At 46.7% G+C, this 26,093-nt stretch overlaps 1 protein-coding gene across 1 annotated transcript in view; it reads right to left on the bottom strand.

The window, feature by feature from the left end:
- CACNA1E (calcium voltage-gated channel subunit alpha1 E) overlaps nt 1-26,093 on the bottom strand; it is a 605,524-nt gene that overhangs the window by 557,855 nt on the left and 21,576 nt on the right. Inside the window, exon 2 of the mRNA XM_060232603.1 lies at nt 24,165-24,639. Coding sequence (XP_060088586.1) covers nt 24,165-24,616 — 452 coding nt within the window. The 5' untranslated portion in view covers nt 24,617-24,639. The remainder of the gene's footprint in view (nt 1-24,164; nt 24,640-26,093) is intronic.

A 26,093-nucleotide genomic window follows, 5' to 3' on the forward strand; every position in this document is an offset into this window, starting at 1 on the left:
AAATCGGGGCTTTTTTCCTGGAAGAATGTGGTGGAATGGAGTTCCGGAACCTCCTTGTGGAGACAAAATTTTCGAAAAATATTTAAAAGAACATGAGGGGGCTCCTACGTGTTTCTCCTTCCTTTCCCTCTTGAGAGTTCCAGCACCTCTTTTTCAAAAAAAAAAAAGTTCCAACAACAATAGAAGAGCTGCAGATTTATACCCCGCCCTTCTCCCTGAATCAGAGACTCAGAGTGGCTTACAATCTCCTATATCTTCTCCCCCCCACAATAGACACCCTGTGAGGTGGGTGGGGCTGAGAGGGCTCTCACAGCAACTGCCCTTTCAAGGACAACCTCTGCCAGAGCTATGGCTAACCCAAGGCCACTCCAGCAGGTACAAGTGGAGGAGAGGGGAATCAAACCTGGTTCTCCCAGATAAGAGTCTACACACGTAACAACTACACCAAACTAGCTCTCAGGTAAAACACAGAAACACTCATCTGTTAAATTAATTGAAGCACACTGAAACAGATAAATAAAAACAGGTAATCAAAACAGAGAATTGAAACAATTAAGCCAGACCCCATCCAAGCTGCCCCCGAGCTCTTTTAAATAATTTTTTGTCTTACAGTGCTATATCAGCTCCCTGGATCCTGTCATGTGAAATACCGCAAGGCTCAGCATGATTATCCACACTGCTTAGCATTTATCAGAAACTGCTGAGCGAAATCATCCATTGCTGAAGTTGGGAGCCAGTTGCGATCGGTAGGCCGATGACACACAAGCTCTGTGTTTCATTAATTAAACAGCCTGGAGCAGCTGTCTCTGGAAGCCTGGAAGCTTTTGGTCCAATGGATGAAAGGACAACAGACCAGAAATGAATCCAGACAAGACAGAAACGGCGCTTGCCTTGAGGTCCAGATGAGACGGCTTCTCCTGTGATGGATGGGCCTTTCTGTCTCAAACACCTCGCCTCCTATACAGCCCTCAGCTGATTAATCTATCTGTTGATTTTGTTAAAGCTTGCAGCCCCTCGTGGAACTTTTGCTGGAGATGCTCAGTAGGAATTGGGGAGTTCTCGCTGAGATTAAATTTAGGGACTCGATTTTTGCATTTTTATATCCGTGGCAACGCCCGTCATCCTAAACATTAGCACTACCTGTTTGGGTGGACATTTAAAAAAACTATTAAATGTTTGCTATTGCCAGGGCTGGCCCTAGACACTCTAGGCAAGGTTAACTTCTGGCACACACAAACCCTCCCGCCACAGACACTGATGATATCACCAAGTCACGTGGGGGCACACAATTTGGTGCCCCAAGAAGGCTGGTGCCCCCAGAAGGCCAGCGCCCTAGGCAATTGCCTAGTTTGCCCAGTGGCAGGGACAGCCCTGGCTATTGCTCATCGTTCCCCAAAGACCAGCTAGCTATTTTATTTTGCGCCATGCTATTGCTCTTTACTCACTCCCCATTGAAAGCTCAACTATCTCTATAAATGGAGCTCCCCTGTGAGGGGAAGGGGCAGTGGCTCAGTGGGAGGGCGTCTGCTTGGCATGCGGAAGGTCCCAGGTTCAATCCCCAGCATTGCCAGTTAAAAAGATCAGAGAGGAGGTGATGTGAAAGACCTCTCCATGAGACAACGGAGAGCTGCTGCCAGCCTGAGCAGACAATACAAATTTTAATGGACCAACACTCTGATTCGGAAGAGGAGGAGGAGATTGGATTTATACCCCACCCTCCACTGGGAGTCTCAGAGCAGTTTACAATCTCCTTTCCCTTCCTCTGCCCACAACAGACACCCTGGAAGGTAGGTGAGGCTGAGAGGGCTCTTGAGAACAGCTCTGAATGTGGAGGAGTGGGAAATCAAACCCAGTTCTCCAGATTAGAGTCCGCTGCTCTTAACCACTACACCAAACTAGCAGTCTCATGTGTGTTCATCACACCTTCCATTAAGTGTCAAGAGTCACTCCATCTTGTTCCTCTTGTCATGTGTATTCAATTGTATAATGCTATGCTGTGCTTCAATGCTATGCTGCGCTTGCCATGCCTTTGATATAACTGTAACTTGTTGCTTATCTGGAGGGAGGATGGCATGTCTGGGAATTGGCTAGTTGCTAGGTAACCAAGGCTAAAGAGCTGGAGGAGATGAGAACCATGAACTGATAGTGGGCACCTGTGGTGATGAGAGATTAGCAAAAACCACGTGCAAAAATCCCGCTTTTGCTTGGTGCGCTTTGGCTTGAATTACAACGGTCAGGCCAAAGGTTTATAAGTCAGAGGAACTGACAGAGACAACGTGTGTGTATGCGCATGAAGCTGAAATAAAGATCTTGAACTCTACTTGTCTTTTCCTTGGCTCTGGGTCTGACACGAAGCTTTCATCTATCAAGGTCAGTATTGTCTACTCTGATGGGAAGCAGTACTCCAGACCAGGTCTTTTACACTTCTTACCTCCTGATCCTTTTAACTGGAGATGCCAGGGACTGAACCTGGGGCCTTCTGCATGCAAACCAGGAGCTCTACCATTGAGTTATGCCCCCTTTAGCTATTGTGCATTGTGAAAGTCTACTGCTCATAATTTATTCTCCATCCAGAACAGTGACCAGCTTATAAGTCTCCTGCCCTTTCCAGAGCAAACATCTTCTCAGTAAACCACTGCCAAACAGACACCATCTCATCAGTCTGCCAACAAACAAGACACCAATCTTCAAGTGCTAACAACATCATGATGCAGAGAAAGAACTCTGTGTGGACCCAATGTTTGCAAGTTTCACTTAGAATGGGTTTTTGTCTCTATTCCCCCAGCCAGATTTAATCAGCAAACAGCACAGCTTATAGCAGGGGTGGCCAAACTGTGGCTCGGGAGCCAAACACGAGGCTCTTTCACACATATTGTGTGGCTCTCAAAGCACCCACTGCCCCATCAGCTGGCTTGGAGAAAGCATTTCTATCATTAAATCTCTTCTCTGAGCCAAGCCAGGCAGGGGCTTGGAGAATGCTTTTAAAGTTAAAGTTGCTTTCTTTCCACCCCTCCCTTCCTTCCTTATTGCAGCTCTCAAACATCTAACATGCATGTCTTGTGGCTCTCAAACATCTGGCATTTATTCTATGTATCTCTTATGTTAAGCAAGTTTGGCCATCCCTGGTTTATAGCATGACCTCAACTGCAGCAAAAGGGATGCCATGAACAGCCTCCAAAACAATCCTGACCTCATAAGCAAGAACATGGACAAAGGAGGGGCCTGTTGTTATGAACAAGCTGGACCATACACAAAAGACCAAGAGACAATTCTCCAACAATACATTTTGCAAACTATTTTCTTCATATCTCACAAAGGAATACCATAAAGTGTTAAACAGAATTATGAAATAACCAGGCCTTAGATTCAGCAGGAGCTCACAGGAGCACAGCTCCTGAACCTTTCTGACTGTTGCCCCTCTTCCTCCCCACTTATCTTGTCCATTGAATAGTAGGTGCAGCTGCTCTCCTGAATTAGGAGAGCAGCCAGCCAGCCAGCCACTAGGAGCTTTGCCACACCCCCAGCAGCCCTCATTAACCCCTGGAGAAGTCCATGCCACCCTTTCTCCACTTCTTATGTGATTTTGGGCAGTAGGTGGCTTGCTGGTTTTTTGACCCACACATGGATCTCTAGCCAGCCGAAGCAGGCCTCGCTTGCCTGGAGCTTTCCTTTCTTGCATTGGGTTGCTTTTTGGCTGGGGGAGGCATATGATAATGAGTTGTTCTAATAAGCTCCACCACCTATTTTTCTACAAAACAACCCCTGGAAATAAGTATACACAGAGCCCTGACCTGGATAGCCCAGGCAAGGCCGATCTCATCAGATCTCAGAAGCTAAGCAGGGCTGACTCTGGCAAGTACTTGGATGGGAAACCTCCTAGGAATACCAGGAGTGGGAAGCAGAGGCAGGCTGTTTTAAGTCACTTCTCTGAATGTCCTCCATGGCCCAGTAGGGGTCACCAGAAGTTGCCATGACTTCCAGGCATACACCCACAAATACAAAAAGATGCTGAAAAAAAGAACCATACACAGAGATGTATCTGATGAAGTCAGCTCTGATTCACAAAAGCCAGTAGTGAAATAAAAAGTGTTAGTCTTTAAGGTGGCTCTGGACTCTTTCTTTTTAAACTAAACCTCTTACTTGTTCAGAATGCTTATCTGCAACTCCTAGAAAAAACTGGTTGTAGATTTGGTGCTTCTGCTGCAACGAGTACCTTGTGCTAGATATCTGGAGCATTTTCCTCCAGCAATGCAACTGCTCACAGTTTAGAATATATCAGTAGGAAGCGTAGATTATACAATAATTTGGCATGCCTTAACAGTGGGGCAGTTGATCTTTTGGTGCGTCCGAGTAGGGTATCCAACACTGCCTCGGCATATGCCAGGAGATTTGGGGAGAGTGCCTGGGGAGGACAGAGTTTAAGAAGGATGTGATGTCAACTTCATAACACTTGAGGCTTCTCACCTAGTCTTTGTAGCCTTTACCACAGAGAACAAGGGATCTTCCTAGACTGACACTATGCAGAGGCTATTTTTTCCTCTCTTTAATTCCTTGGTGGCAATATGTTGGGGCTGGAAGGTGGTCATTCTTCATCTCAGGCACGTAAATGAAATCCCTGCTTCCCAATCTCTTACAATTCAGTAGCTCTAAATTCTGTTGGTGGAAAATAAATCTTTTAACAGGGTGGGCTTTGAAGTCTATAGCAGCACAACAGGTCAGGAGACATGAGGCAGGCCTGTCTCAGTTCTATGACTGAAGCCTGGATTTAGGGTAGAGGCAGCCAGACAGTACTTAATAGAACCCTGGTGATCTTGAGCTGCCCTCGGGCCGATCTCATCACAATTGATTTCTCTGACTTCCTTGGGTCAAGGCACTTCATTTACATTAGCCAAATACTGAATCCTTCAGCGCTCATACCAGCACAGACCAAAGTGTGCGGATTTTTAAAATATATCTTTAAAAAGAAAACAAATCCTTACTTGACTCCAATTTCAAAGGCAGAGGCTGCTTCAAGCGCCTAGATTTTTTTTTCCTCTGGGGGGCTGTTTTTTGGGGGGGGTAGAGGCACCAAATTTGCAGCATAGCATCCGGTGTCTCTCTTCAAAGCTCCCTCCAAGTTTCAAAAAGACTGGACCATGACCTATGAGCCCCCAAAGAAGGTGCCTCCTATCCTTCATTATTTCCAGTGGAGGGAAGGCATTTCAAAGGTGTGTGGTCCCTTTAAATGTGATGGCCAGAACTCCCTTTGGAGTTCAATGATGCTTGTCACACCCTTGCTGCTGGCTCCACCCCCAATGTCTCCTGGTTCCACCCCTAAAGTCCCTATATATTTTTAATTGGATCTGGCAACCCTACATCCAAGCCAGAGTAGTAAAAATCATCTCCTTGACTAGTTCTTTCTTCAAGAACAGGAAGAAACTATAAATTTAATGCTACGATCCTGCATCAGTTTGTGAGCACTTGCAATTTAATTACTGGTGGGGGTGGGGAGAACTAAAGCTTGAACACAGTTGGCAGTAAATTGATTGGTCTGAACAGCTTGTCTCCAACTAGAGCTGTTCGCCACATGAAGCAGACTTCATGAAGTGGGACTTTCCTGCTTTCTCTTCCTTTTGCACTTTACGGAGCCTATTGTCATTTTATGTATGTGTGTCGGGGGGGGGGGTCAATGCCAAAGTGGAGCAAAACAGGTATGCACTGAGAAGGAGAGCTGCTGGAAACTGTCACGCTCCCTCTTCCAAAAATGGAAATACTATGTAAAAGTGACAGAGTGCTGGACTGGATGGGCCATTGGCCTGATCCAACATGGCTTCTCTTATGTTCTGAAGTATGAATTGGCCAGTTTGGTGTAGTGGTTAAGTGGTTAAGTGCGCGGACTCTTATCTGGGAGAACCAGGTTTGATTCCCCACTTGCAGCTGCTGGAATGGCCTTGGGTCAGCCATAGCTTTCGTAGAAGTTGTCCTTGAAAGGGCAGCTGCTGTAAGAGCTCTCTTAGCCTCACTTACCTGGGTGAGGTCACACTTACATTAAATCCATCAGCAACCCATCTTTAAAGCGCCGTTATTTCGTATGTCAGATAATCCGCCGCATCCTGTTTCCCGATCAGACAGCTGCTGTTCCTTTACTGTTCCGATGGCATGCCGTGTTGATCCCGTCCCCTGCTCGATCACACAGCGCCCTCCGGAACTTCTTTCAGATGGCGGCAATCTGCATTTGCAGTAGCGGGGGTTCTGGCTATTTAAACCTTTTTTTTTTTTTTTGTTTCCCTGGCAGCTTGACATTTTGGATGCCTTTGAGACCTGAGTTCCAATCTTTCCATAGATTTAGAAGCCGTCTAAGACAACTAATTGTTTGCCTGGGGGGAGGGAGAGATGTGGGACCCGGAGCTTCAGGCAAGCGTGGCTCCAACTCCGGGGGGTGCGGGCAAGAGGGCTCCCCCGGGCTGCCGCGCAGGGCTGAACTAGCAAAAGAGCAGCGGATCTCTTCATATCTGCAGCTCGGCGGCACTGCTGATCCAGCCAGAGAAGGCAGAGGGGAGGGGGGCGCGGGGAAGGCGGGGTCTTCAGGTGCTGCTCAGCGCCGGCAGCTCAGCGCCGGAGGAGCGGAGGCGGAGGGGAAGCAGGGGGAAGAGCGTGTCCGCGAGGCGAGCGAGGCGATCCCCGAGTGGAGGGGACCAGGCGTCGGGGAAGGCTGGCCGGCCAGTCCCCAGCCCAGCCGGCAGCGGGAGCCCTCCAGGCGAGCCAGCCCCTCCGAGGCGGCGGTGGTGACGCATGGATTCCCTGCGTGCGGGGAGAGGCTCGGCTGAGCTCCTGCGAGATCCTTCCTCCTCCGGGGTTTCCGGCTATTTAAACCTTTTTGTTTGTTTGTTTCGATATATCGTTGTATCGAATTAGCGTTGCCTCTGCCTTGTGGGGCGTGTGTGGGGTGGGATCTTTTTGCAAGCGCCGGTTATTATTTTATTTTATTTTATTTTGCAAGCTCTCTCTAGCGCTGCTCCCTGGGCGCCTCCTGCCTTTCCTCCCGTTGCAAAAGCCGGGTGCAAAAAGTTGGCTCAGCAACGTTTGCCGATTCTCCGGCTTGGGGAGGGCGGCTCGCCCTGCCTGAGCAATGGACCATAAGCCCCTCTTGCAAGACAGACCCCCCCCCCCCGCCTACAGCCCGGCCGCCCAGGGAGGCGGCTACGAGTATGGGCGATATATACGAGATTTCGATATATCGCTATTACGCAATAAACTAAAATATAAAAAAAAAAAAAGGCCGGGCACGCACGTTTCGGAAGCTCCCCCCCCCCCCAGTTAAGCTTAGGAATACAGCCGCTAATAAACAATTTTTTTGAGTTCCTTCCTTCGATGGCGCAGTGATATGCATTTTGTTTGTGGCGGGAAGCACTGCTGCGACTCAGCAACGATTGCCCGTTCAGATGCTCCAGAGCGCTCAGGAAGCGCTCAGGAAGCGTCTTGTTCCGGATTAAAAGCACTAGCAAATTAATCCGCGAGCAAGGCGCATCAGCGTGGAACGGGCACGGGCTAAGCACGCTTCACAGATGTGGATGTGTGAACGTCCGGGTAAAATCCGACATGCTTGCGGGCTCAACTCATGCCCGTAGCGGGGTTTTTTGGACGTCTGACCGCACCCAGGGTGTCTGTTGTGGCGGGGGGGGGGGAGAGAAAAAGGAAATTGTGACCGCTCAGACTCTGAGATTCAGAGTATAGGGTGGGATATAAATCCAATATCATCATCAACTGGCCAAGCTGGAATTCCGCCCAGAGCTGGGAACTTCATGGGAACATGGAACACTCTTCTCAGCCTTTCTTCTCAGTTCTCTGAACGTTCCAATTTAGGTATGGCCTCCATGCACAAGTATGAGTATGTGAGTGGTGTAGTGGTTAAGAGTCTCAGACTAGTATCCAGGAGACCCAGATTCAAATCCCCACTTGTGCCATGGAAGCCTGCTGGGTGACCTTGGGCCTATCACAAACTCTCAGCCTGACCTACACCACAGGGTTGTGGTGAGGATAAAATGGAAGAGAAAGATGTAAGCTGCTTTAGGTCCTTTCGCCACACTGGAGAGAAAGGCAAGCCATGAATGAAATAAATACATACACAAATAAACTTACGAATGAATTCATACCTAAATGTAATATTCAGAGAACTGAGAAGAATGACGGAAGGAATCGTTCCTTTCCGCATGAATCTTCCAGCTCTGGGGAATTCCAACCAGGCTAATAGTTACTTTTGACATAGTATTTTTGCTTATTTAATTAAGTCATGGACTCCACAGGAAGTGGATTAATGGCATGAATACCAAAACAAGGAGGATATGACTGCCATAATTCTTGGCTGCTGGAGCCAAAGAGGAACCCACTGTCTAAATAATGAAAGAACGGTCTGCTATATTAATTAGATCATTTATAATAGCCATGTCCATTTGGAGCACCGGACTGGGACGTGACCCGAATGCAGGGCATTCCACTAAGAATAGATGGATTATTCCCCAGTTAGTACAAGGGGTCTCTTCGCATATTAAATTTTCAGATGCGCACCTGATGTGCTTTAAATAATACATGCTTCATATGGGACAAATACATTTGAAAACACAAGTTAGTCTACAGACACAGTCTTTGGAGAAACAGGATAGATTGTGGCCCCCTGTTGAACAAATACTTGGAGTGGCAAACTTGGGTTTGCTGGGCATACATAGCATGTGTAACGGCTGTAAGAGCAGCAGTTGTTCTTCAAGGGAAGGCTTCCCTACGCTAATAGGCTGTGATCACACACACACAGTGCACTTTCAATGCACTTTCCAACTGGATTTTGCCAGTTCACACAGTGAAATCCAGTTGGAAAGTGCATTGGAAGTGGATTGAGAGTGCATTATTTAGTGTGTGCGATCACAGCGACAAGGGCGTAAATGGTTCAGAACTCTTGCAGTCATGCCAAGATGTTAGGAGTTAACTGTCCTGAGCTCTTTGTGCTCCTAAAAATTAAATCAGCAAGTTTGCATGCGCATTTAGTTCCATCAAGTGGCAATTGACTTATGATGACCTCAGCAATTGGCTTTCAAGGCAAGTGAGAAGCAGAGGTGGTTTGCTGTTGCCTTCCTCTGCATTAGAGACCCGTCTTGCTTGGAGGTCTTCCATCCAAGTGTTGACCGTGGCCGACACTGATTAGAGTCCAGGCTCTAATGAGCTCAGGCTAGTGTGAGCTATTAGGTTGCTAAAGTAGCTACTATAATTGAGGTAAAAGTAGATTGAAGTTCCAAGCTGCTACATTAATACACCCCCCAACCCTTTTTATTTTTAAGATAAACACACATTGAGATTCACACATGTTCATCACTCAAAAGCTCTCTTTATATGTTACAATCAAGCATACCAGGAGGCTGCCAACCACACAAATCTGGAGTATATGCTACCACCATCCTTTCAAAATGTGTGGTTGCCATCCAAAAGGGGCAATGAATGGATTTTGTGTACACATAACAGGTCCTGTCATGCTACACCAGTCTGATTTTCCCTGGTGGTCATGCTGTAGACAACTTGGTAGACATGCATATACTTGGCAGGACCTAAAGACTTGAAATATGGGGAAAACATTCCTTTCATGATGTAAAAAGGTAAAGATAGTCCCCTGTGCAAGCACCAGTCATTTCCGACCCTGGCGCGACGTTGCTTTCACAACGTTTTCACGGCAGACTTTTTGCGGGGTGGTTTGCCATTGCCTTCCCCAGTCATCTACACTTTCCCCCCAGCAAACTGGGTACTCATTTTATCGACCTCGGAAGGATGGAAGGCTGCGTCGACCTGGAGCCGACTACCTGAACCAGCTTCTGCTGGGATGGAACTCAGGTCGTGAGCAGATGTAGATGCTCATGATGTAGACAGCCACTAAGAGAGGATTTTAAGAAATTCTCCTAAGGGTGTGAAAAAGTGAGCAAAAGGTCATTTGCATAACCCACCTGATTGGACATCACCCCCAACATCCTAAAGCTCACTAGGCTTGCCAATCTTCCTGTGGAGACTGGCTGGTCTGAGTTAAAGTTACAGGAAATCATCCCTCCCCCCACTCCCAAAACAATTAGAACACAGAGGTTTTTTGCATATGCAGCCTGTTGGGTCTTCACCCTCATTACATATGCTAAACCAACTCTCACTGAGTATAGCAGGGGTGGCCAATGGTAGCTCTCCAGATGTTTTTTGCCTACAACTCCCATCAGCCCCAGTCAGCATGGCCAATGGCTGGGGCTGATGGGAGTTGTAAGCAAAAAACATCTGGAGGGCTACTGTTGGCCACCCCTGGAGTATAGCTATACATCCACAGTATTCCAATATATGGTATTTCTTTTAGAACAGTGTATCAGAATAATGGTTTTTTTGTATTGATATACTCAAATAGGGATATTGGCTGTTTATCTTATTCCATATACTAACCCATCTCCCACTTTATTTTAATGTACCCTTTTTTTCTAATGGCAAACTAGAATGATGTTATAACCTCTTGAGATACTCTCTCTCTCTCTCTCTCTCGGCTTGACTTCGCGAACGAAGATTCTTGAGATACTAATGCCCTCCATTTAAACCCACAATTTACAAAGTCAGAATAACACCCAGATTTATGGCACTTCACACCTATGACATCAACCTGCTTTTTATCACCCTCCATTGTTATTTCAGCTCAGTTAACAACACTAACAAACACAGACCCCAATTCGTGATTCTTTTAATCTGCTAAAAACATTCCCATGACTCTACATACCAACTCACTGTCCACTTTCTCTATATTTAAGGTGGCTTGCCATTCCAATTTTGTCTGATGAAGTCTGCTTAGGGCATACGAAAGCTTACATTCTGAATAAAACTTAGTTGGTCTAAAAGGTGCAACTTGTCTACTGCAACATTCTAAACAGTAAGCATTTCCTATTGAAGTAACTGAATGCGTCCTGAGGTAAAATTCACCTCCCTCTACAAATTCAGTAAGGATTTTACATAAAAGCCAGTATACAAACTGTGCATTCAAATGATCAGGGGGGAACGGTGCATGACCTTTCGAGGGCCGTTTGGAAGTGAACCTTCACACGAACATGTTAAAGTGTCCACCACACCACCACTCCCTCAGGCCAACTCCCCACCACACCCCTCACAGCCATCACCTTTTACTGACCTCAAGAAAACTCCTGGCAGGTGTCATGTAAGATACACCAATGCTACAAGAGGGAAGCAGCTTAGAGATGCAGCAAAACAATTTGCAAATAGTACTCACACAGTGAAATGCAGCACAGGTAGGGGTTGTTTTCTAGAAAAATAGGTGTTGGAGTTCATCCAGGGATTGTTATGCAGCTGCAATACTATTCAATGGACGAGGTGGAACTCTCAGAAAGGTTCAGGAGCCGTGCTCCTGTGAGTTCCCACTGAATCTGAGGCCTGAACTATCTTTTCTAGCTCCTTCATGGCTACCCTCCCTAATCTCAGTCTCCTTCTGATTTCATGGTCGAAGGCTCCCTTTTGGTTGATGATGGAGTCAAGGATTAGGAAATCTAAGAGGACACTAGAATTCTGGGAACGTTCCTGTCCGCTGTTCTGAGTGGCTAAGCAGCAAAAGCATCAGAAACTAGAACCATTCTTTATTATAGCCCTGGTCGATCTCAACAATTGTTCTATTTGACTTTTTACATGTCATCTTTATACAGGATGATTTTTTTAAAAAGACATAATTTGGAAAAGAATAGTCTTTAAGGGTGGCCAATATAGAAACTTGATGGACTCTAGAAGAAAACAACATTGACAAGGAGATACAGACATTTTGGCACAATCTAATCCAGTTCTATGAGGAAAAAAGGTTTTCTGATGTAGGCGTTCACATTGACGCAGGCTGCAGTGTGCAAGCAAGCTGTATGTGTGAATACATATGATTATTTATTTTAAATATTACCCTTTTAAAGTCAATCTTATGGTTTTCGGAACAGATGGAGCTACTGAGGTTGGGAGGTAGTTAGTCCAAAATTCCAGAAATGCTCACGATTCGTTTCACATTTTGAATGTTTATACGCATCGTGGGCTGTTTCCTTGCTCAGAAAGCTGCACAAATAAATATCTCACAGGTCAGAGGGCCATAGCTAATTTTCACATTCTAGTTGCATGTTGTTAACATAAATTGGCATGCTGTTGTCATCAACAGGGATACAAACAGAACAACTGGCAGTTCCACTTACTCAGCAAGTAATGTGCTACATAGCATGGGAAGAAGAAGAAGAAATAATTGGATTTATAGCACACCCTTCCTCCCCCACAACAGATATCCTGTGAGGTAGGTGGGGCTGAGAGAGCTCTCCCAGAAGCTGGCCTTTCAAGGACGGAGTCTCAGAGCAGCTCACAATCTCCTATTACCTCCCTCCCACCCAACAGACACCCTGTGAGGTAGTTGGGGCTGAGAGAACTCTTACAAGCAGCTCCCCCTTTCAAGGACAATTCCTATGAGAGCTATGGCTGACCCAAGGCCATTCCAGCTGGAGTGGGGAAGCAAACCCAGTTCTCCCCGATAAGAGTCCACGCACTTAACCACTACACCAAACTGGCTTTTTTGCTTGTTTGGGTGAGTAACTGGGAGCAGAGAGGAGTGCCCAAATCTGGTCCTAAGCACAGTTACACCTTGTAAATCCACTGAAATAAAAGGGCTTTGAAAGGTGGAACTCCGCTTAGGATGGCACTGCTACTCTGTTGCCCCGACCTATTGCACAAGCCTGTGGCATGATGGGAGAAGCCCAAGGAAGAAGGACAGGATATAAAATGGGGTGACATGATTTGAACCTCTCTGTGTGCATGCAAAGAGCTCCATGGCTGATTCATTGCTCTGGCCCATCAACGCCAAATGCAAATCACAAGGAAGGCCTCTACTGAGCACACTAGGCTTAAATTAGGACTCTGGGAGTCGCTTTCCACTCCTGCTGCAGCTTGGGTGTTGTGCATGCGTGTGACTTAAGAGCAGGGCTTTTTTATAGAAAAGGCCCAGCAGGCACTTGTTTGCATATTAGGCCACACCCCCTGATGCCAAGCCAGCAAGAACTGCGTTCCTGCTCAAAAGGCAGCGTGCCAATTCACCTCCTAACACAGCCATTGTACAGAATGCTCTGCTGGTGTGTCACTGTTTGCATCTGTATAGTATGCTATTCAAAAACTGAATAATTCAACTAACATTGCAAAATGTGCTCATTTACCACAATTATTAGTTTCAGCCCCTCATGGGAAGCCATCCCGGGATATAACACTCTCCATATAAATGGATATAAACTGCCAGGGGGTTTAATATTTGGCAAAAAAAAAAAAACCCCACAACTCTGTGTGGATCCCCTCAGATGGAAGAAAGGGCCGGTCCCAGTCATCTTCTTAGGAGTCTGTGTTTAGCCTTTTTGGTAATCATAATTACTGTTTTTACTTCACTCTCTATGCCCTGTTGTTGGTTGACCAGAGGAAATGATTGGCCACTGTGTGAGACAGGATGCTGGACTAGATGGACCACTGGTCTGATCCAGCAGGCCTCTTCTTACATCCTTACCTGCTTCAGACCTTCAGTGCTATCGGAAATGTGCTGCTCTGCGCATTTCCCACACAATGGTAAAACATAAGCTAATAAAGACTATTGCAAACACAGGGTTCTCTCCCACCCTTTATTATTTTGCCCATCCAGCCTGATAAAGTATTCTGGAGAGAGCTCAAAGCCTCACACAACGTGTAGTAGTAGTCTGATCGGTCTTAATTAAAATAATGATATGGCTTTTGGATTTTGCTATGGACCACCACGACTGCCTACTAGGGAGGGAGACCTTCTGCTCCTTATTGGCTCTCATCAGCTCCTCTCAGCTGGGTGTCAGGGGGGAAATATGAGGAAATTGGGACGGGGGGAAGCAATCACCATCAATGGCAATGCCCACCACCACTCGATCAGCTGGCAAGAGAAAAATGAAGAAAAAGTTTGCCATTTGTATAACGGTGTTACATCACATCCAGGAAATTGCTGATAAAACCATAGAGTTTCTGGCAGTTCCTAGAAGGGTCTTACGTCACTTCCAGGTTTCCTCCTAAGTGACTTACTGCCACCATGCTGATGGCAGCCCCATGTCCCCACCAACCCCTGACTCTATTAGTTGCAGGTTACTGCCTGTACTCTTAACAGCAGCCTGCATTCAGAGAATTCCATTATCCGGACTTTCATTAAGCCGTGTGTTTGTGTGACATCTGAACTGAGATCTGTGACACTTGAATTGAGCCAGAGACAGCCATCCAGGCCTTCAGATCACATTCACAGAATAGCTGGAGAATATTCATCGACTGGAGAATATCCAGAGAATATTCATCCACCCCTCCATATTACAGCCGCTTTCTCCATTCTGCCTGGGCCTCACACAAGACTGAACAGAGCCTCCATTATTCTATGTCTTCTCTCTCCCATGGCTTGTGCAAGAGGAAGAAATGGAGGTGCATTAAAAAAGCAGCTTTTGGGGGTCGGAGGGACAGGGAGAAAGACTCAGGAGGGTGAATGGAGGCTCTGGGCCTGTGAAACTGCTGACCCCGAAAGTAAGCATCTTTGCAACTGTGCTTCTAAACCTTGCCACGGACTTCTCGGGCTGAGGAAGGCATCTTCCCAGTTGCTTAGCAATGCTTCACGCAGGGGAGTAGGGGACCAGCTCCCTGTTTGTTCTAAAGTGTGATTAGGGACAGAGGCCTTTTCTTATCGCTCGCACGTATCCCAGGTAGAGCTGCCATGGAGACCACCTCTTCTTCACCAGTTAACCTTCAGCCAGCCAGGTTCAATGCAAATGGACCGATTACTTGGATTCAGTGGGAGAGGCTATCAGGAGAAGGCTCACTTCTCCAACACTTTGAGAGGGAAATCCAGGAAATTCTTGCTGGAAGAACCAGATGCGATGTCCCTGTGCCTCAGCCTCCAGGAAGGAAGTGACCAAAGAGTGGTAGCTAGATAGGCAGACACTAAGACGTCTTCTTGTTTACTCTTCTGTCACTGAACCCTTTGAAGTGCAGATTTCTACTCTTAAGAAGAAGAAGAAGAAGATGATGATGATGATAATGATGATGATGATGATGATGATGATGTTGGATTTATATCCTGCCTTTCACACTGAATCTCAGAGTGGCTCACAATTTCCTTTATCTTCCTCCCCTCCCCACAACAGACACCCTGTGATGTGGGTGGGGCTGAGAGAGTTCTCACAGAAGCTGCCTTTTCAAGGAAAGCTCTGCGAGAGCTATGACTAACCCAAGGCCATTCCAGCAGCTGCAAGTGGAGGAATGGGTAATCAAACCCAGTTCTTCCAGATAAGAGTCCACACACCTAACCACTACATCAAACTGGCTCTCTTAGGGGAAACAGTTTCCTTCCATCTCCTCTCTCTCTTCCCACATGCACATAAAGAAGGAGGACACCTTTCTCCATCTTTGGCACGAGGGATGCAGAATGCCTCTCTGCATCTGCATCCATCACTAGCTAGCTAGAATAGAAACTGTCACTGTCTCTAAGCTGCATTATCCGGTATGCATTCCTTAAATAAAGGTAGTTCTTATTTCCTTTTAAACTGACAAGTGGCTCTGTGTAACTTTGTAGTGTTACAAGACAGGGATGCCAGCCTCCAGGTGGGACCTGGGGATTCCATGGAATTACAGCTCATTTCCAAGCTACAGAAATCAGTTCCCCCTGGAGAAAATGGATGCTTTGGAGCACGGCTGGCTAGCCCACTAGGCAAACTAGGCATTTGCCTAGGGCGCCAGCAGGGCAGGGACACCAAAATTGACCCCCACCCCTGTCCTGTCCCCTAGGCAAATCCCTAGTTCCCCCCCCCCTTCCCACCCAATTTTTACTGCCCGGGGAACCAGCGGTGAAGCACCGGCTCCCGAGGCTCTTTCAAGGCTGCCCTCCCGCCAATCAGCTGGTCAATGAGAAAAGTTGTACTGAGGCCGGTGGCTCCTATGCCAGCCTTCCGGTGCTCTCAGCACTTTCAGCACTGCGGCAGCTGGGGCAGCGGGAAGGACAGCGAACTGCTGAAAAAGTGGCAACTGCTGCCACCACTTCCTCCGCACTTCCTGGGAGAATGGGGAAATAACCAATACAGAAGAGGAAGAAGAAATAATTGGATTTATATCATGCCCTTCACTGAATGTCAGAGTCTCAGAGTCTATAATCTCCTTTACCTTCCTCCCCCACAACAGACGCCCAATGTGGTAGGTGGGGCTGAGAGAGCTTTTACAGCAGCTGCCCTTTCAAGGACAACACCTATGAGAGCTAAGGCCATCCCAGCAGCTGCAAGTGGAGGAATGGGGAATCAAACCCAGTTCTCCCAGATAAAAGTCTGCACACTTAACCACCACACCAAACTGGCTTTTTTAATTGACTCATGCATGGATTTTTCCAGTCAATAAAGCAGACAGATGAAAATCTTCATCATTTAGGGTTGCCAAGTCCAATTCAAGAAATATCTGGGGACTTTGGGGGTGGAGCCAGGAGACATTGGGGTGGAGCCAGCAGCAAGGGCATGATAAGCATATTTGAACTCCAAAGGAAGTTCTTGCCATCATATTTAAAGGAACTGCATACCTTTTAAATGCCTTCCCTCCTTTGGAAATAATGAAAGATAGGGGCACCTTCTTTTGGGGTCGTAGAATTGGACCCCCTGGTCCAATCATTTTGAAACTTGGAGGGTATTTTGGGAAGAGGCACTGGATGCTATGATACAAATTTGGTGCCTCTATCTCAAAAAACAGCCCCCCAGAGCCCTGATACCCACAGATCAATTATCCATTATTCTATGGGAATTGATCTTCATAGGTAATAATGGAGTGGCAAGCAGACATTCCCCCCCCTTCTGCTTTCTGATGACCCTGAAGTGGGGGAAGGGCCTCCAAATCAGGGGATCCCCTGTCCCTACCTGGGGACTGGCAACCCTAAGCTCAGAAGGCAAGTTCACCCAGCAACTGCTTAGAACAGCAGCCTTAATTCAGCATGCCTACTTCAAACAGCACTCCCAAATCAGCGTGCACAAGGTTGGGGCAGCCCTCTTCAGCAGGAAACAGAGGCACTGCGATCTTTCTTGCGCCTAGTAGGGAGTAAGCTCAGCTGAAACACTGGGATTTGCTTCCAAGTAAATGTGCAAAAAGAAGAAGATTATGAAGAAGTGGGATGACGGAAGCCTGTGGAATGCAAAGCGGCTGCAAATTGATCCCAGCAGGTTCTCTGTGTAAATGCCAGGATTGGGAAGTGAAAGAGGAGCCAGAAAGCCGGGGGGGGGGCAATCCTACAAGGGCTAGGCAGTATGCAGTTAACTTACCACTCCGCCCCCTGCCCCGCTCCAGGAGGCGCTCCTACCTTTGTGTGCATGACTGCAACCAAAGTTCCCTTCAGAAGATCAGACGAAGGGGGCTTTGAATCTTGAAAGCTGTTTATAACCCTAAACATCTTGGTGGTCTCTTAAGGTGTTCCTGGACTCGGCTTGGCTCTTCTCGTGCAGAGGAACTGAGCTCTCCACCTTAAGCAACTGCTCACAATGGAATCGCTCCCAGACACCATACCTCCCACCCCGCTTCCAGATTTTTGGAAAGCGGGAGAGAAGGGGGTTAATCCTGGGGTCCCCCGCCAGGGCGGGAGGTTTGGGAAGCCTATCATCATTCCACTGTGGTCATGGAGGAGAAAGTAATTTAAAAAGTATGATGGGACTGGGAGTAAGGTTTCATTCTAACAACCCTAATACAAGAAGCATTTTAAGGCAGATGCTGAGCTGATATAATTCAGGATACCTTCTGGTGATGTTAGGCGTGTGTGGCACATGCAAATGAGTTGTGCTAATGAGCTCCGGCATCTTTTTTTCTATGAAATGACTCCTGTGTGTAGATACTTATTTCATGAACGTATTATTTTTCAAATTTTATATTATTGTATTGCTGGTTTTCTCTTTATACTTACATTGTAATTATCATCTACTTCACAATTGTTTTTTCTAATGAGAAATAAATAAAAATATATTTTTAAAAAACATGACGGCCTATGTAACATGTATCTTGGAAAACATTAATGGGTTTGATCATGAATCTCCCATATAATGTGCTGTTTGCTTCTACCATGTGACTCTATTCTCAGGGTGTAGGGCCAGGGAGTTAGGATATGAGAAGTATGTCCGCAATAGGGTTCCCCTCCCACCGAGTGAGGGGTTTCCTCCCATTTCAGGACCTCCAACCCACCGCAATAGAACTGGCTGGTGGGGAAGCACCGCCCCCAAAGACCATTGGCACACTGCTACGTGTCTGGTGCAATGACTTCACCTGGAAGCAGTGGCGGACTGGGTCTAAAAATATTGGTTGCCAAGAGACATAGGGAGCCCACCCACAACTATAAGTGTATCATTTCATTTTTGTAAGAAATAAATAAAATTTTCAAAAAATACGCAAGTGGAAAAAAGGTACAATTAAAACTTTTGCAAAATAAATATATATATGTAGTAATTACAGTGTACATATATTGTACATTTTACTGGCAGTGTGCAGTAGATACTAAATGTAAATCCAGACTGCATTTTCTCCAGGGGAGCTGACCTCTGCCAGCTGGAGATCAGTTGCAAAAGCGGGAGATCCTCAGGCCCCACTTGGAGGCCGACAACCCTAAATACAACATAAATTTTAGTTGCATTACAATAATAATACTGGAACTTCTATTATATTTTCAAGCTACTAAAAGGTCATTAACATTTTTAACATATTGTCTAATGCTTAAGGGGGCCCACTTGCCATTGGGCTAGCTGACATCCTGGCCAGTCCGCCACTGCCTGGAAGTGACATTATCACACTGACCACATTGCAGAGGGGACACTCTAGCACAGGCGTGATCAAACTGCAGACTGGGACCCACATGTGGCTCTTACACACATATTGTGTAACTCTCAAAGCCCCCAGCGCCCCATTGGCCAGCTTGGAGAAGGCATTTCTCTCTTTCAATCACCAGCTTAGAGAATGCCTTTAACGCTGCTTTCTTTCCTCCCTCCCCTCCTCCCTCCCCCCATCTATTTTCCTTCCTTCCTTCCTTCCTTCCTTCCTTCCTTCCTTCCTTCCTTCCTTCCTTCCTTCCTTCCTTCCTTCCTTCCTTCCTTCTTCATCTGATGTTCATGTCATGCAGCTCTCAAACATCTGACATTTAAAGTTTAAAGTTGCTTTATTTCCTCCCTCCCCCATCTATTTTCCTTCCTTCCTTCCTTCCTTCCTTCCTTCCTTCCTTCCTTCCTTCCTTCCTTCCTTCCTTCCTTCCTTCCTTCCTTCCTTCCTTCCTTCCTTCCTTCCTTCCTTTATCTGATGTTCATGCAGCTCTTAAACATCTGACATTTATTCTATGTGATTTTTATGTTAAGCAAGTTTGGCCACCCCTGCTCTAGCATTGGCGGGGGGTGGGACTCTATGAAGAAGCTCGCCCAATGGGAGTCAGGTAAGATCTGGCAACTCTAGTTTACACACCTATTGAGATAACTCAAAAAAGCCAAAGTAGCATGGTTTTTAATGCCTAAACCTTGACTTTTAAAAATACAGAAGAGTGAAACATGACAAATGCATAAGTGCAGCACAATACATTTTAACTGCGGTGTAATTAAAACCCTGAATTAATCCCTGAAAATGCTTGAGAGTCTATGAAATAATGCCATTGCTTTGAATGGCTGAGATTTTTGTTTTTATTCATCGTTTGAAGTATGGGAACACTGGTATGAGGCAATTATATTTCAGTAGCTCATGACTCAGAAACCTTTACAGGCAGGTATTGGGCACCCTATGGGGATAGTTGAGCTGCAGAGATGGCGGAATGGGAGGGGTTTCCACTGCTGTAAAGAATCTGGATCTCTGGAACTCATTCTGAATCTGAAAAGACTCAGGCCGATTTCCCACTCACCTTACGGCGCTCTCGCATTCCTCTTCTCAGCAGGGCTTCCTTCCGATTTCACACTATCTTCCCAGGGGCTGATGCAAGCATTGGCTTTTTCGCGCAGCAAACAGAAACCTCTAAAAACCAGTTTTTGTTTGCCATGCGGAAAAGCCGACACTAGCTACCCCATGGGGAGGTAACTACTCCGTGCTTGCACGGGGGATTACCTTTACCTTGGTGCGAAAGGAAGAGGTGGAAATGGTAGGCCCGTTCAGAACTGAGCTTGTTGTAAACAACACCAAATGCCCACTGCAGGTTCAGCGGTTGCTGCTTTTTTTTTGCCATTTTTATACTCAGAGTTTTAGTTGGCTATGTTTTTAATGGTTTGGTCATTCTAATGCCTTTCACAGAATCATAGAGTTGGAAGAGTCCTCTGGGGTCATCTAGTCCAACCCCCTGCACAATGCGGGAAACCCACAAATACCTAGCCCAAATTCACAGGATCTTCATCACTGTCAGAAGGCCATCCAGCCTCTCTTTAAATACCTCCGAGGAAGGAGAGCACACCGCCTCCCGAGGAAGCCTGTTCCACTGAGGAATCGTTTTAACAGTCAGGAAGTTCTTCCTAATGTTGAGCCAGAAACTTTTTTGATTTAATTTCAACTCATTGGTTCTGGTCCTACCTTCTGGGGCCACAGAAAACAGCTCCACACCATCCTCCATATGACAGCCCTTCAAGTACTTGAAGATGGTGATCCTATCACCTCTCAACTGCCTCCTCTCTAGGTTAAACATGCCCAGCTCCTTCAACCTTTGATGTTATTAGGGTTTTTTTTTAAGTTGTCATTCCTTTTTTTCAAACTTTATCTTCTTTTTCCCTGCCCTCCCACCTTTCCAACTAATTCTTTCAGCCCATCGAGACTTACTTGATTGGTTACATACACCCATCAACCTAATTGACTCTCATTATATAGTTGGTACATTACATTCTAATTTTGTTATTACTGTCACTCTTGTGGCATCTTTAACTGTAATGGCATTGTTTGAGATAATTCTCATTGCTCAAGGAAGAACCTGTATGCTTTCAGAAATTCAAAATGGATGTGTGCGTGTGTGTGTGTGTGATTTCTCCCCTTTGTGTGGCTGGTTATATTGGAGTCAGAGCTGCAGCTCATTCAAGTGTGTATTTTTTTTTTAATTTACATTTTAAAAAGGAGGAGGAGGAGGTGGAGTTGGATTTATACCCCTCCATTCACCTGGAGTCCCAGAACGGCTTACAATCTCCTTCCTTTCCTCTCCCTGCAGCAGACTCTCTGTGAGGTAGTTGGGGCTGAGAGAACTCTAAGAGGGAGGGATGGGAAGCGGTGGCTCAGTGGCAGAGCATCTGCTTGGTAAGCAGAAGGTCCCAGGTTCAATCCCCGGCATCTCCAAGAAGAAGAAGAAGATGATATTGGATTTATATCCCGCCCTCCACTCCGAAGAGTCTCAGAGCAGCTCACAATCTCCTTTATCTTCCTCCCCCACAAGAGACACCCTGTGAGGTGGGTGGGGCTGGAGAGGGCTCTCACAGCAGCTGCCCTTTCAAGGACAACCTCTGCCAGAGCTATGGCTGACCCAAGGCCATTCCAGCAGGTGCAAGTGGAGGAGTGGGGAATCAAACCCAGTTCTCCCACATAAGAGTCCGCACACTTAACCACTACACCAAACTGGCTCTCCAACTAAAAAGGGTTTAGGCAAATAGGCATGAAAAACCTCAGCTTGAGATCCTAGAGAACCACTGCCAGTCTGAGTAGACAATACTGACTTTGATGGGCCGAGGGTCTGATTCAGTATAAGGCAGCTTCATATGTTCATATAAGAGAACTATGACTGACCCAAAGTCACCCAGCTGGCTGCATGTAGAGGAGTGGGGAATCAAACCCAGTTCTCCAGATTCAAGTCCACCACTCTTAATCACTATACTAAACTGGCTCTCAAAAATGAAACCATGAAGCACCAGAGCCTTCCTTATATCATCAACATCACAAAAGAAGATGAGATGAATTGATTATTTCCCCCTTCGTGTCAGCTATCTTACCATATTTGGAGTCCCAAATTGGACAGTCCTTCCAGTTTAACAGGACAGTATTCTTGGTTTTCTGTCTTATCATCTCAAATAGCCAGGTTACATATTCGGTGGCAAAGGAGAGCAGAAAGGTGTTCTAAAGTGAGTTTGCCTTGACCTGGATGGCCCAGGCTAGCCTGATCTTCTCAGATCTCAGAAGCTAAGCAGAATCAGCCCTGGTTAGTATTTAGATGGGAGCAGGGCTTTTTTTGGTAGCTGGAACTCCTTTGCATACTAGGCCACACACTCCTGATGTAGCCAATCCTCCAAGTTTCCACTGCTGTAAAGAATCTGGACCTCTGGAGCTCATTCTGAATCTAATGTAGCCCTGTAAGCTCTTGGAAGATTGGCTACATCAGGGGGGTGTAGCCTAATATGCAAAGGAGTTCCTGCTACAAAAAAAAAGCCCTGGATGGGAGACTCCCCAAGGAAGTCTGGGGTTGCTACGCAGAGGAAGTCCATGGCATACCACCTCTTGCCTCAAAAACCTCACGGTCCTGGGGTCGCCATGAGCTGGTTCTGACTTGACAGCACACAATTACTAAGCCCTAACCTGAAGGCCCAGGCTAGTCCAGTCTCTTAGATCTTGGAAGCTAAGCAGGGTCAGCCTGCTTAGTACTTAGTGCCACTTAGTACTTGGATGGGAGACCACCAAGAAAGTCCAAGGTTGCTATGCAGAGGTAGGCAATGGCAAACCCCCTCTGTTGGTCTCTTGCTTTGAAAATGCTACAGGGTCGCCATAAGTCGTCTGGGACTGGATGGCACTGATGGGTTTTGGCAACTTCGCTTCCTGAAGTCATGAGATAATTAATTGTTTGTTTATGCATGCTTACGCTTAGTTAGTCTAGAGGTAGAGGCAATGGGCTACCTGCACGTATTTCCTGCCAAAAGCTAGGTGTCAACATGCATATTAGCCAGTATTGGAATGCCTTAATTGGGTAATCAATACACTGATGATGAACTAGGGAGAAAGCATTGGGTTACCACTTTATGATCCTTTGTCTGAATTTCTAGCCTTCCTCACCAGTTGCTTTTCAGACCTCAGAGAGTAAACATGCAGTTAGAGAAGTCAGATGGGATGTTTATCCTTTCCTGTTTCCTTAAGACTTTCCCAACGTTCCCTCTAAGCTGCAGAGTCTTGTGGGCAAAAATTCTACTTTGTGGGCTCCTGGCATTAAAGTTGTGTGCTACTGCAGACATTATCAAAGATTTCAGGTTTTCACGGCTGGTAACATCATTAGGGTTTGTAGAATCTTTCAGGCTCAAGTGCCGTGTTCTACTGGAGAAAGTTTTCCTTCCAGACGTTTCGTTCTCAGCTGCGGAGAACATCCTCAGTGGTGTTGCAGCCGGAGCAGGCGCTCTGACCTTCTTGGCTGCTGTGCATTGAGTGGGGCCAGGGCTGCTGGAGAGCTGCTATTTCTAGGCTGGAGGGGGTGTGGTGAAAGGGCAATTGGTTTGTGGATGTCCCCAGTGTTTGGTGGGGCTTCCTGGAAGGGTAGTGATAAGGAAACTGGCCGTTGAATGTGAACATTGTTCTGTGCTAATTGCTGGGAGGGTTGGAAGGGGTTTGAAGATAAGGAAGATGGTTGTTGACTGTGCTGATTGTTCTGTGGAATTTGCTGGTTGTTCTGAGACTTTCTGCAATTCATAGTCTGCATACATTAGTGTGCTCTGGGGTCATCCTTCCTGAGCTAAGACAAAAATGTGTGAGCTGGAGGCTAAAAATCTGTGAGCTAGCTCACGCTAACTCAGTTTAGAGGGAACACTATTTCCAAGTTACCCTTTCCTCACTAGATAAGTAAAGCAACAGTGGCAGTGTGTGTGTCTTGGCCCCACTGATGGACCTCCTGATGGCACCTGGGTTTCTTGGCCACTGTGTCTAGTGTTGGTCTAGATGGGCCATTGGTCTGCTCTACATGGCTTCTCTTATGTTCTTATGGTTACTTTTAAAGCTAAATGTGAGTGCACTGGCTGCTTCGTACCTTTGCCTTTTTGCTTAACACTCTGCCAAGTATCGTCAACAAAAGGCACATCACACACAAAGCGGCTTCCCCTTAGCAATGTGCCATTGAACAGAACTGCTGCAGAAAGTCGCCCAGGCCACCCGCCCATCTCGCCAGGTTCAGAGGCCGGGCGAGAAGATGCTTCGAGCCTTGTACTTACTCCCACTCCTTCCGCCTTGCCTGGGGCGTGCTCTGCATCTTGTGCGCCTGGTGGGCCTTGATTATGTCCCTCTGCTCAATCAGGCCCCCTCGCCGACGCTTGATCACCTCGGGGCTCACGGGCAGGAGGCGGCTTTGCCCCACGTCCAAGGTGCTGCTCCCATCCAAGCCCAGGCAGGACTCCCGCTCCTGCGACCGCAGCTCGTAGAGGGCATCGGAGCTGGCAGCGCGCGAGACCAGGCTGTCCGTCAAGGCCTCCGGCTCCAGCAAGCTGCAGGATGGAGTCGACTGCATCAGGCCCAGCCGGTGCTCCCGCCATGCCTCTTCCTCCGGCAGGGCCAGGACGTATCTCTGAGCATCGCTGTCCAGCTCCGTCGGCCCGCTGGCAGGAAAAGAGCCTGCCTCAGAGAGCATGTGAGCATTGATGGAACACGTGCTGAAGCTGAACATCATGTGCGCCGTTGCAGGACATCACTCTAGAGAAGGAGAAAAGAGAAGAAATGTCACTGACTGGCATCTTTCCAAGACCCAGGCCAGAAAGTGGATGCTCTAGACCAGGGGTGGCCAAACTTGCTTAATTTAAGAGCCACATAGAATAAATTTTAGATGTCTGAGAGAAGGAAGGAAGGAAGGAAGGAAGGAAGGAAGGAAGGAAGGAAGGAAGGAAGGAAGGAAGGAAGGAAGGAAGGAAGGAAGGAAGGAAGGAAGGAAAATAGACTGGGGGAGAGAAAGGTGGAAAAAAAGCAACTTTACCTTTAAATGCATTTTCCTAGCAGCCAGCTAGTTTGGCTTGGAGAAGTGTTTTAAAGAGACTAATGCCTTCTTCAAGCTGTCTGATGGGATGCTGGGGGCTTCAAGAGCCACACAATGTGTGTGAAAGAGCCACATGTGGCTCCCGAGCCATGATTTGGCCACCCCTGAAATCAATTGGTCCCCTTAAGCTGGAAGAAGTGAAGCATGCAAACAACCAGGGGTTGTTTAAAAAAAAAAAGGTGATGGAGCTCATTAGCATAATTCATTAGCATATGCCGCCACCACCCCCAGCCAAAAGCAACCCGATGCAAGAAAGGAGAGCCCCGGGTGAGCGAGGCCTACTTGGGCTGGCTAGACATCCACACAGCCCAAACAGGTCTTGCTCACCTGGGGCTCTCCTGGGCCGCTCCCTCCCCCCAGTCAAAAGGCCAGCAAGCCACCCGCTACCCAAAATCACATAAGAAGTGAAGAAAGGGTGGCATGGACTTCTCGAGGGGTTAATGAGTGCTGCTGAGGGCGTGGCAAAACTCCTGGTGGCTAGCTGGCTGCCCACTCTTCTAATCCAGGGATTGCAGCACCATTGCAATTTATTTGATTGTTTTATTGTTTTAATATTGCTTATTGTGTATTTAATGCTGTTAGCCGCCTTGAGTCTGCATAGAATGGGTGGGATATAAATATAACGTAAATGAATAAAATATAAATAAATAAATTGTTATGCAGCTGCACTTACTATTCAATGGACAAGGTAGGTAGGTGGGAAGGAGGAGGGGGGCTGTCAGAAAGGTTCAGGAGCTGCGCTTCTGTGAGCTCCTGCTGAATCTGAGGCCTTCAAACAACACATTTTACTATGTTCAGGCCTCAATTTTGGGCAGGAGCTCTAAATTTTATTGTGCTCTTTCTTTCTTATCCCCCCCCCCCAATACTTGTTTCTGGGCTCCATTGCTCAACCCCCCTGCGAGAATTTTGCTAAGATTTGACAAATTTTCTAATATTTTTCCCCACCAAAAATGGGGGAAGAACCAAAACATATAAAGCAGACGGAAATCTTCATCATGCCACTGTGGCCACGTAGGAGAAAAGAATTTTTAAAAGTACAATGGGAGTAAGATTTTGTTATGACAATCATAATTCAAGAAGCATTTTAAGGTATATGCTGAGCTGATATAATTTAGTA

Source organism: Heteronotia binoei, chromosome 2 (assembly GCF_032191835.1).
Source record: "Heteronotia binoei isolate CCM8104 ecotype False Entrance Well chromosome 2, APGP_CSIRO_Hbin_v1, whole genome shotgun sequence".
In the NCBI taxonomy this organism is placed as follows: domain Eukaryota; kingdom Metazoa; phylum Chordata; class Lepidosauria; order Squamata; family Gekkonidae; genus Heteronotia; species Heteronotia binoei.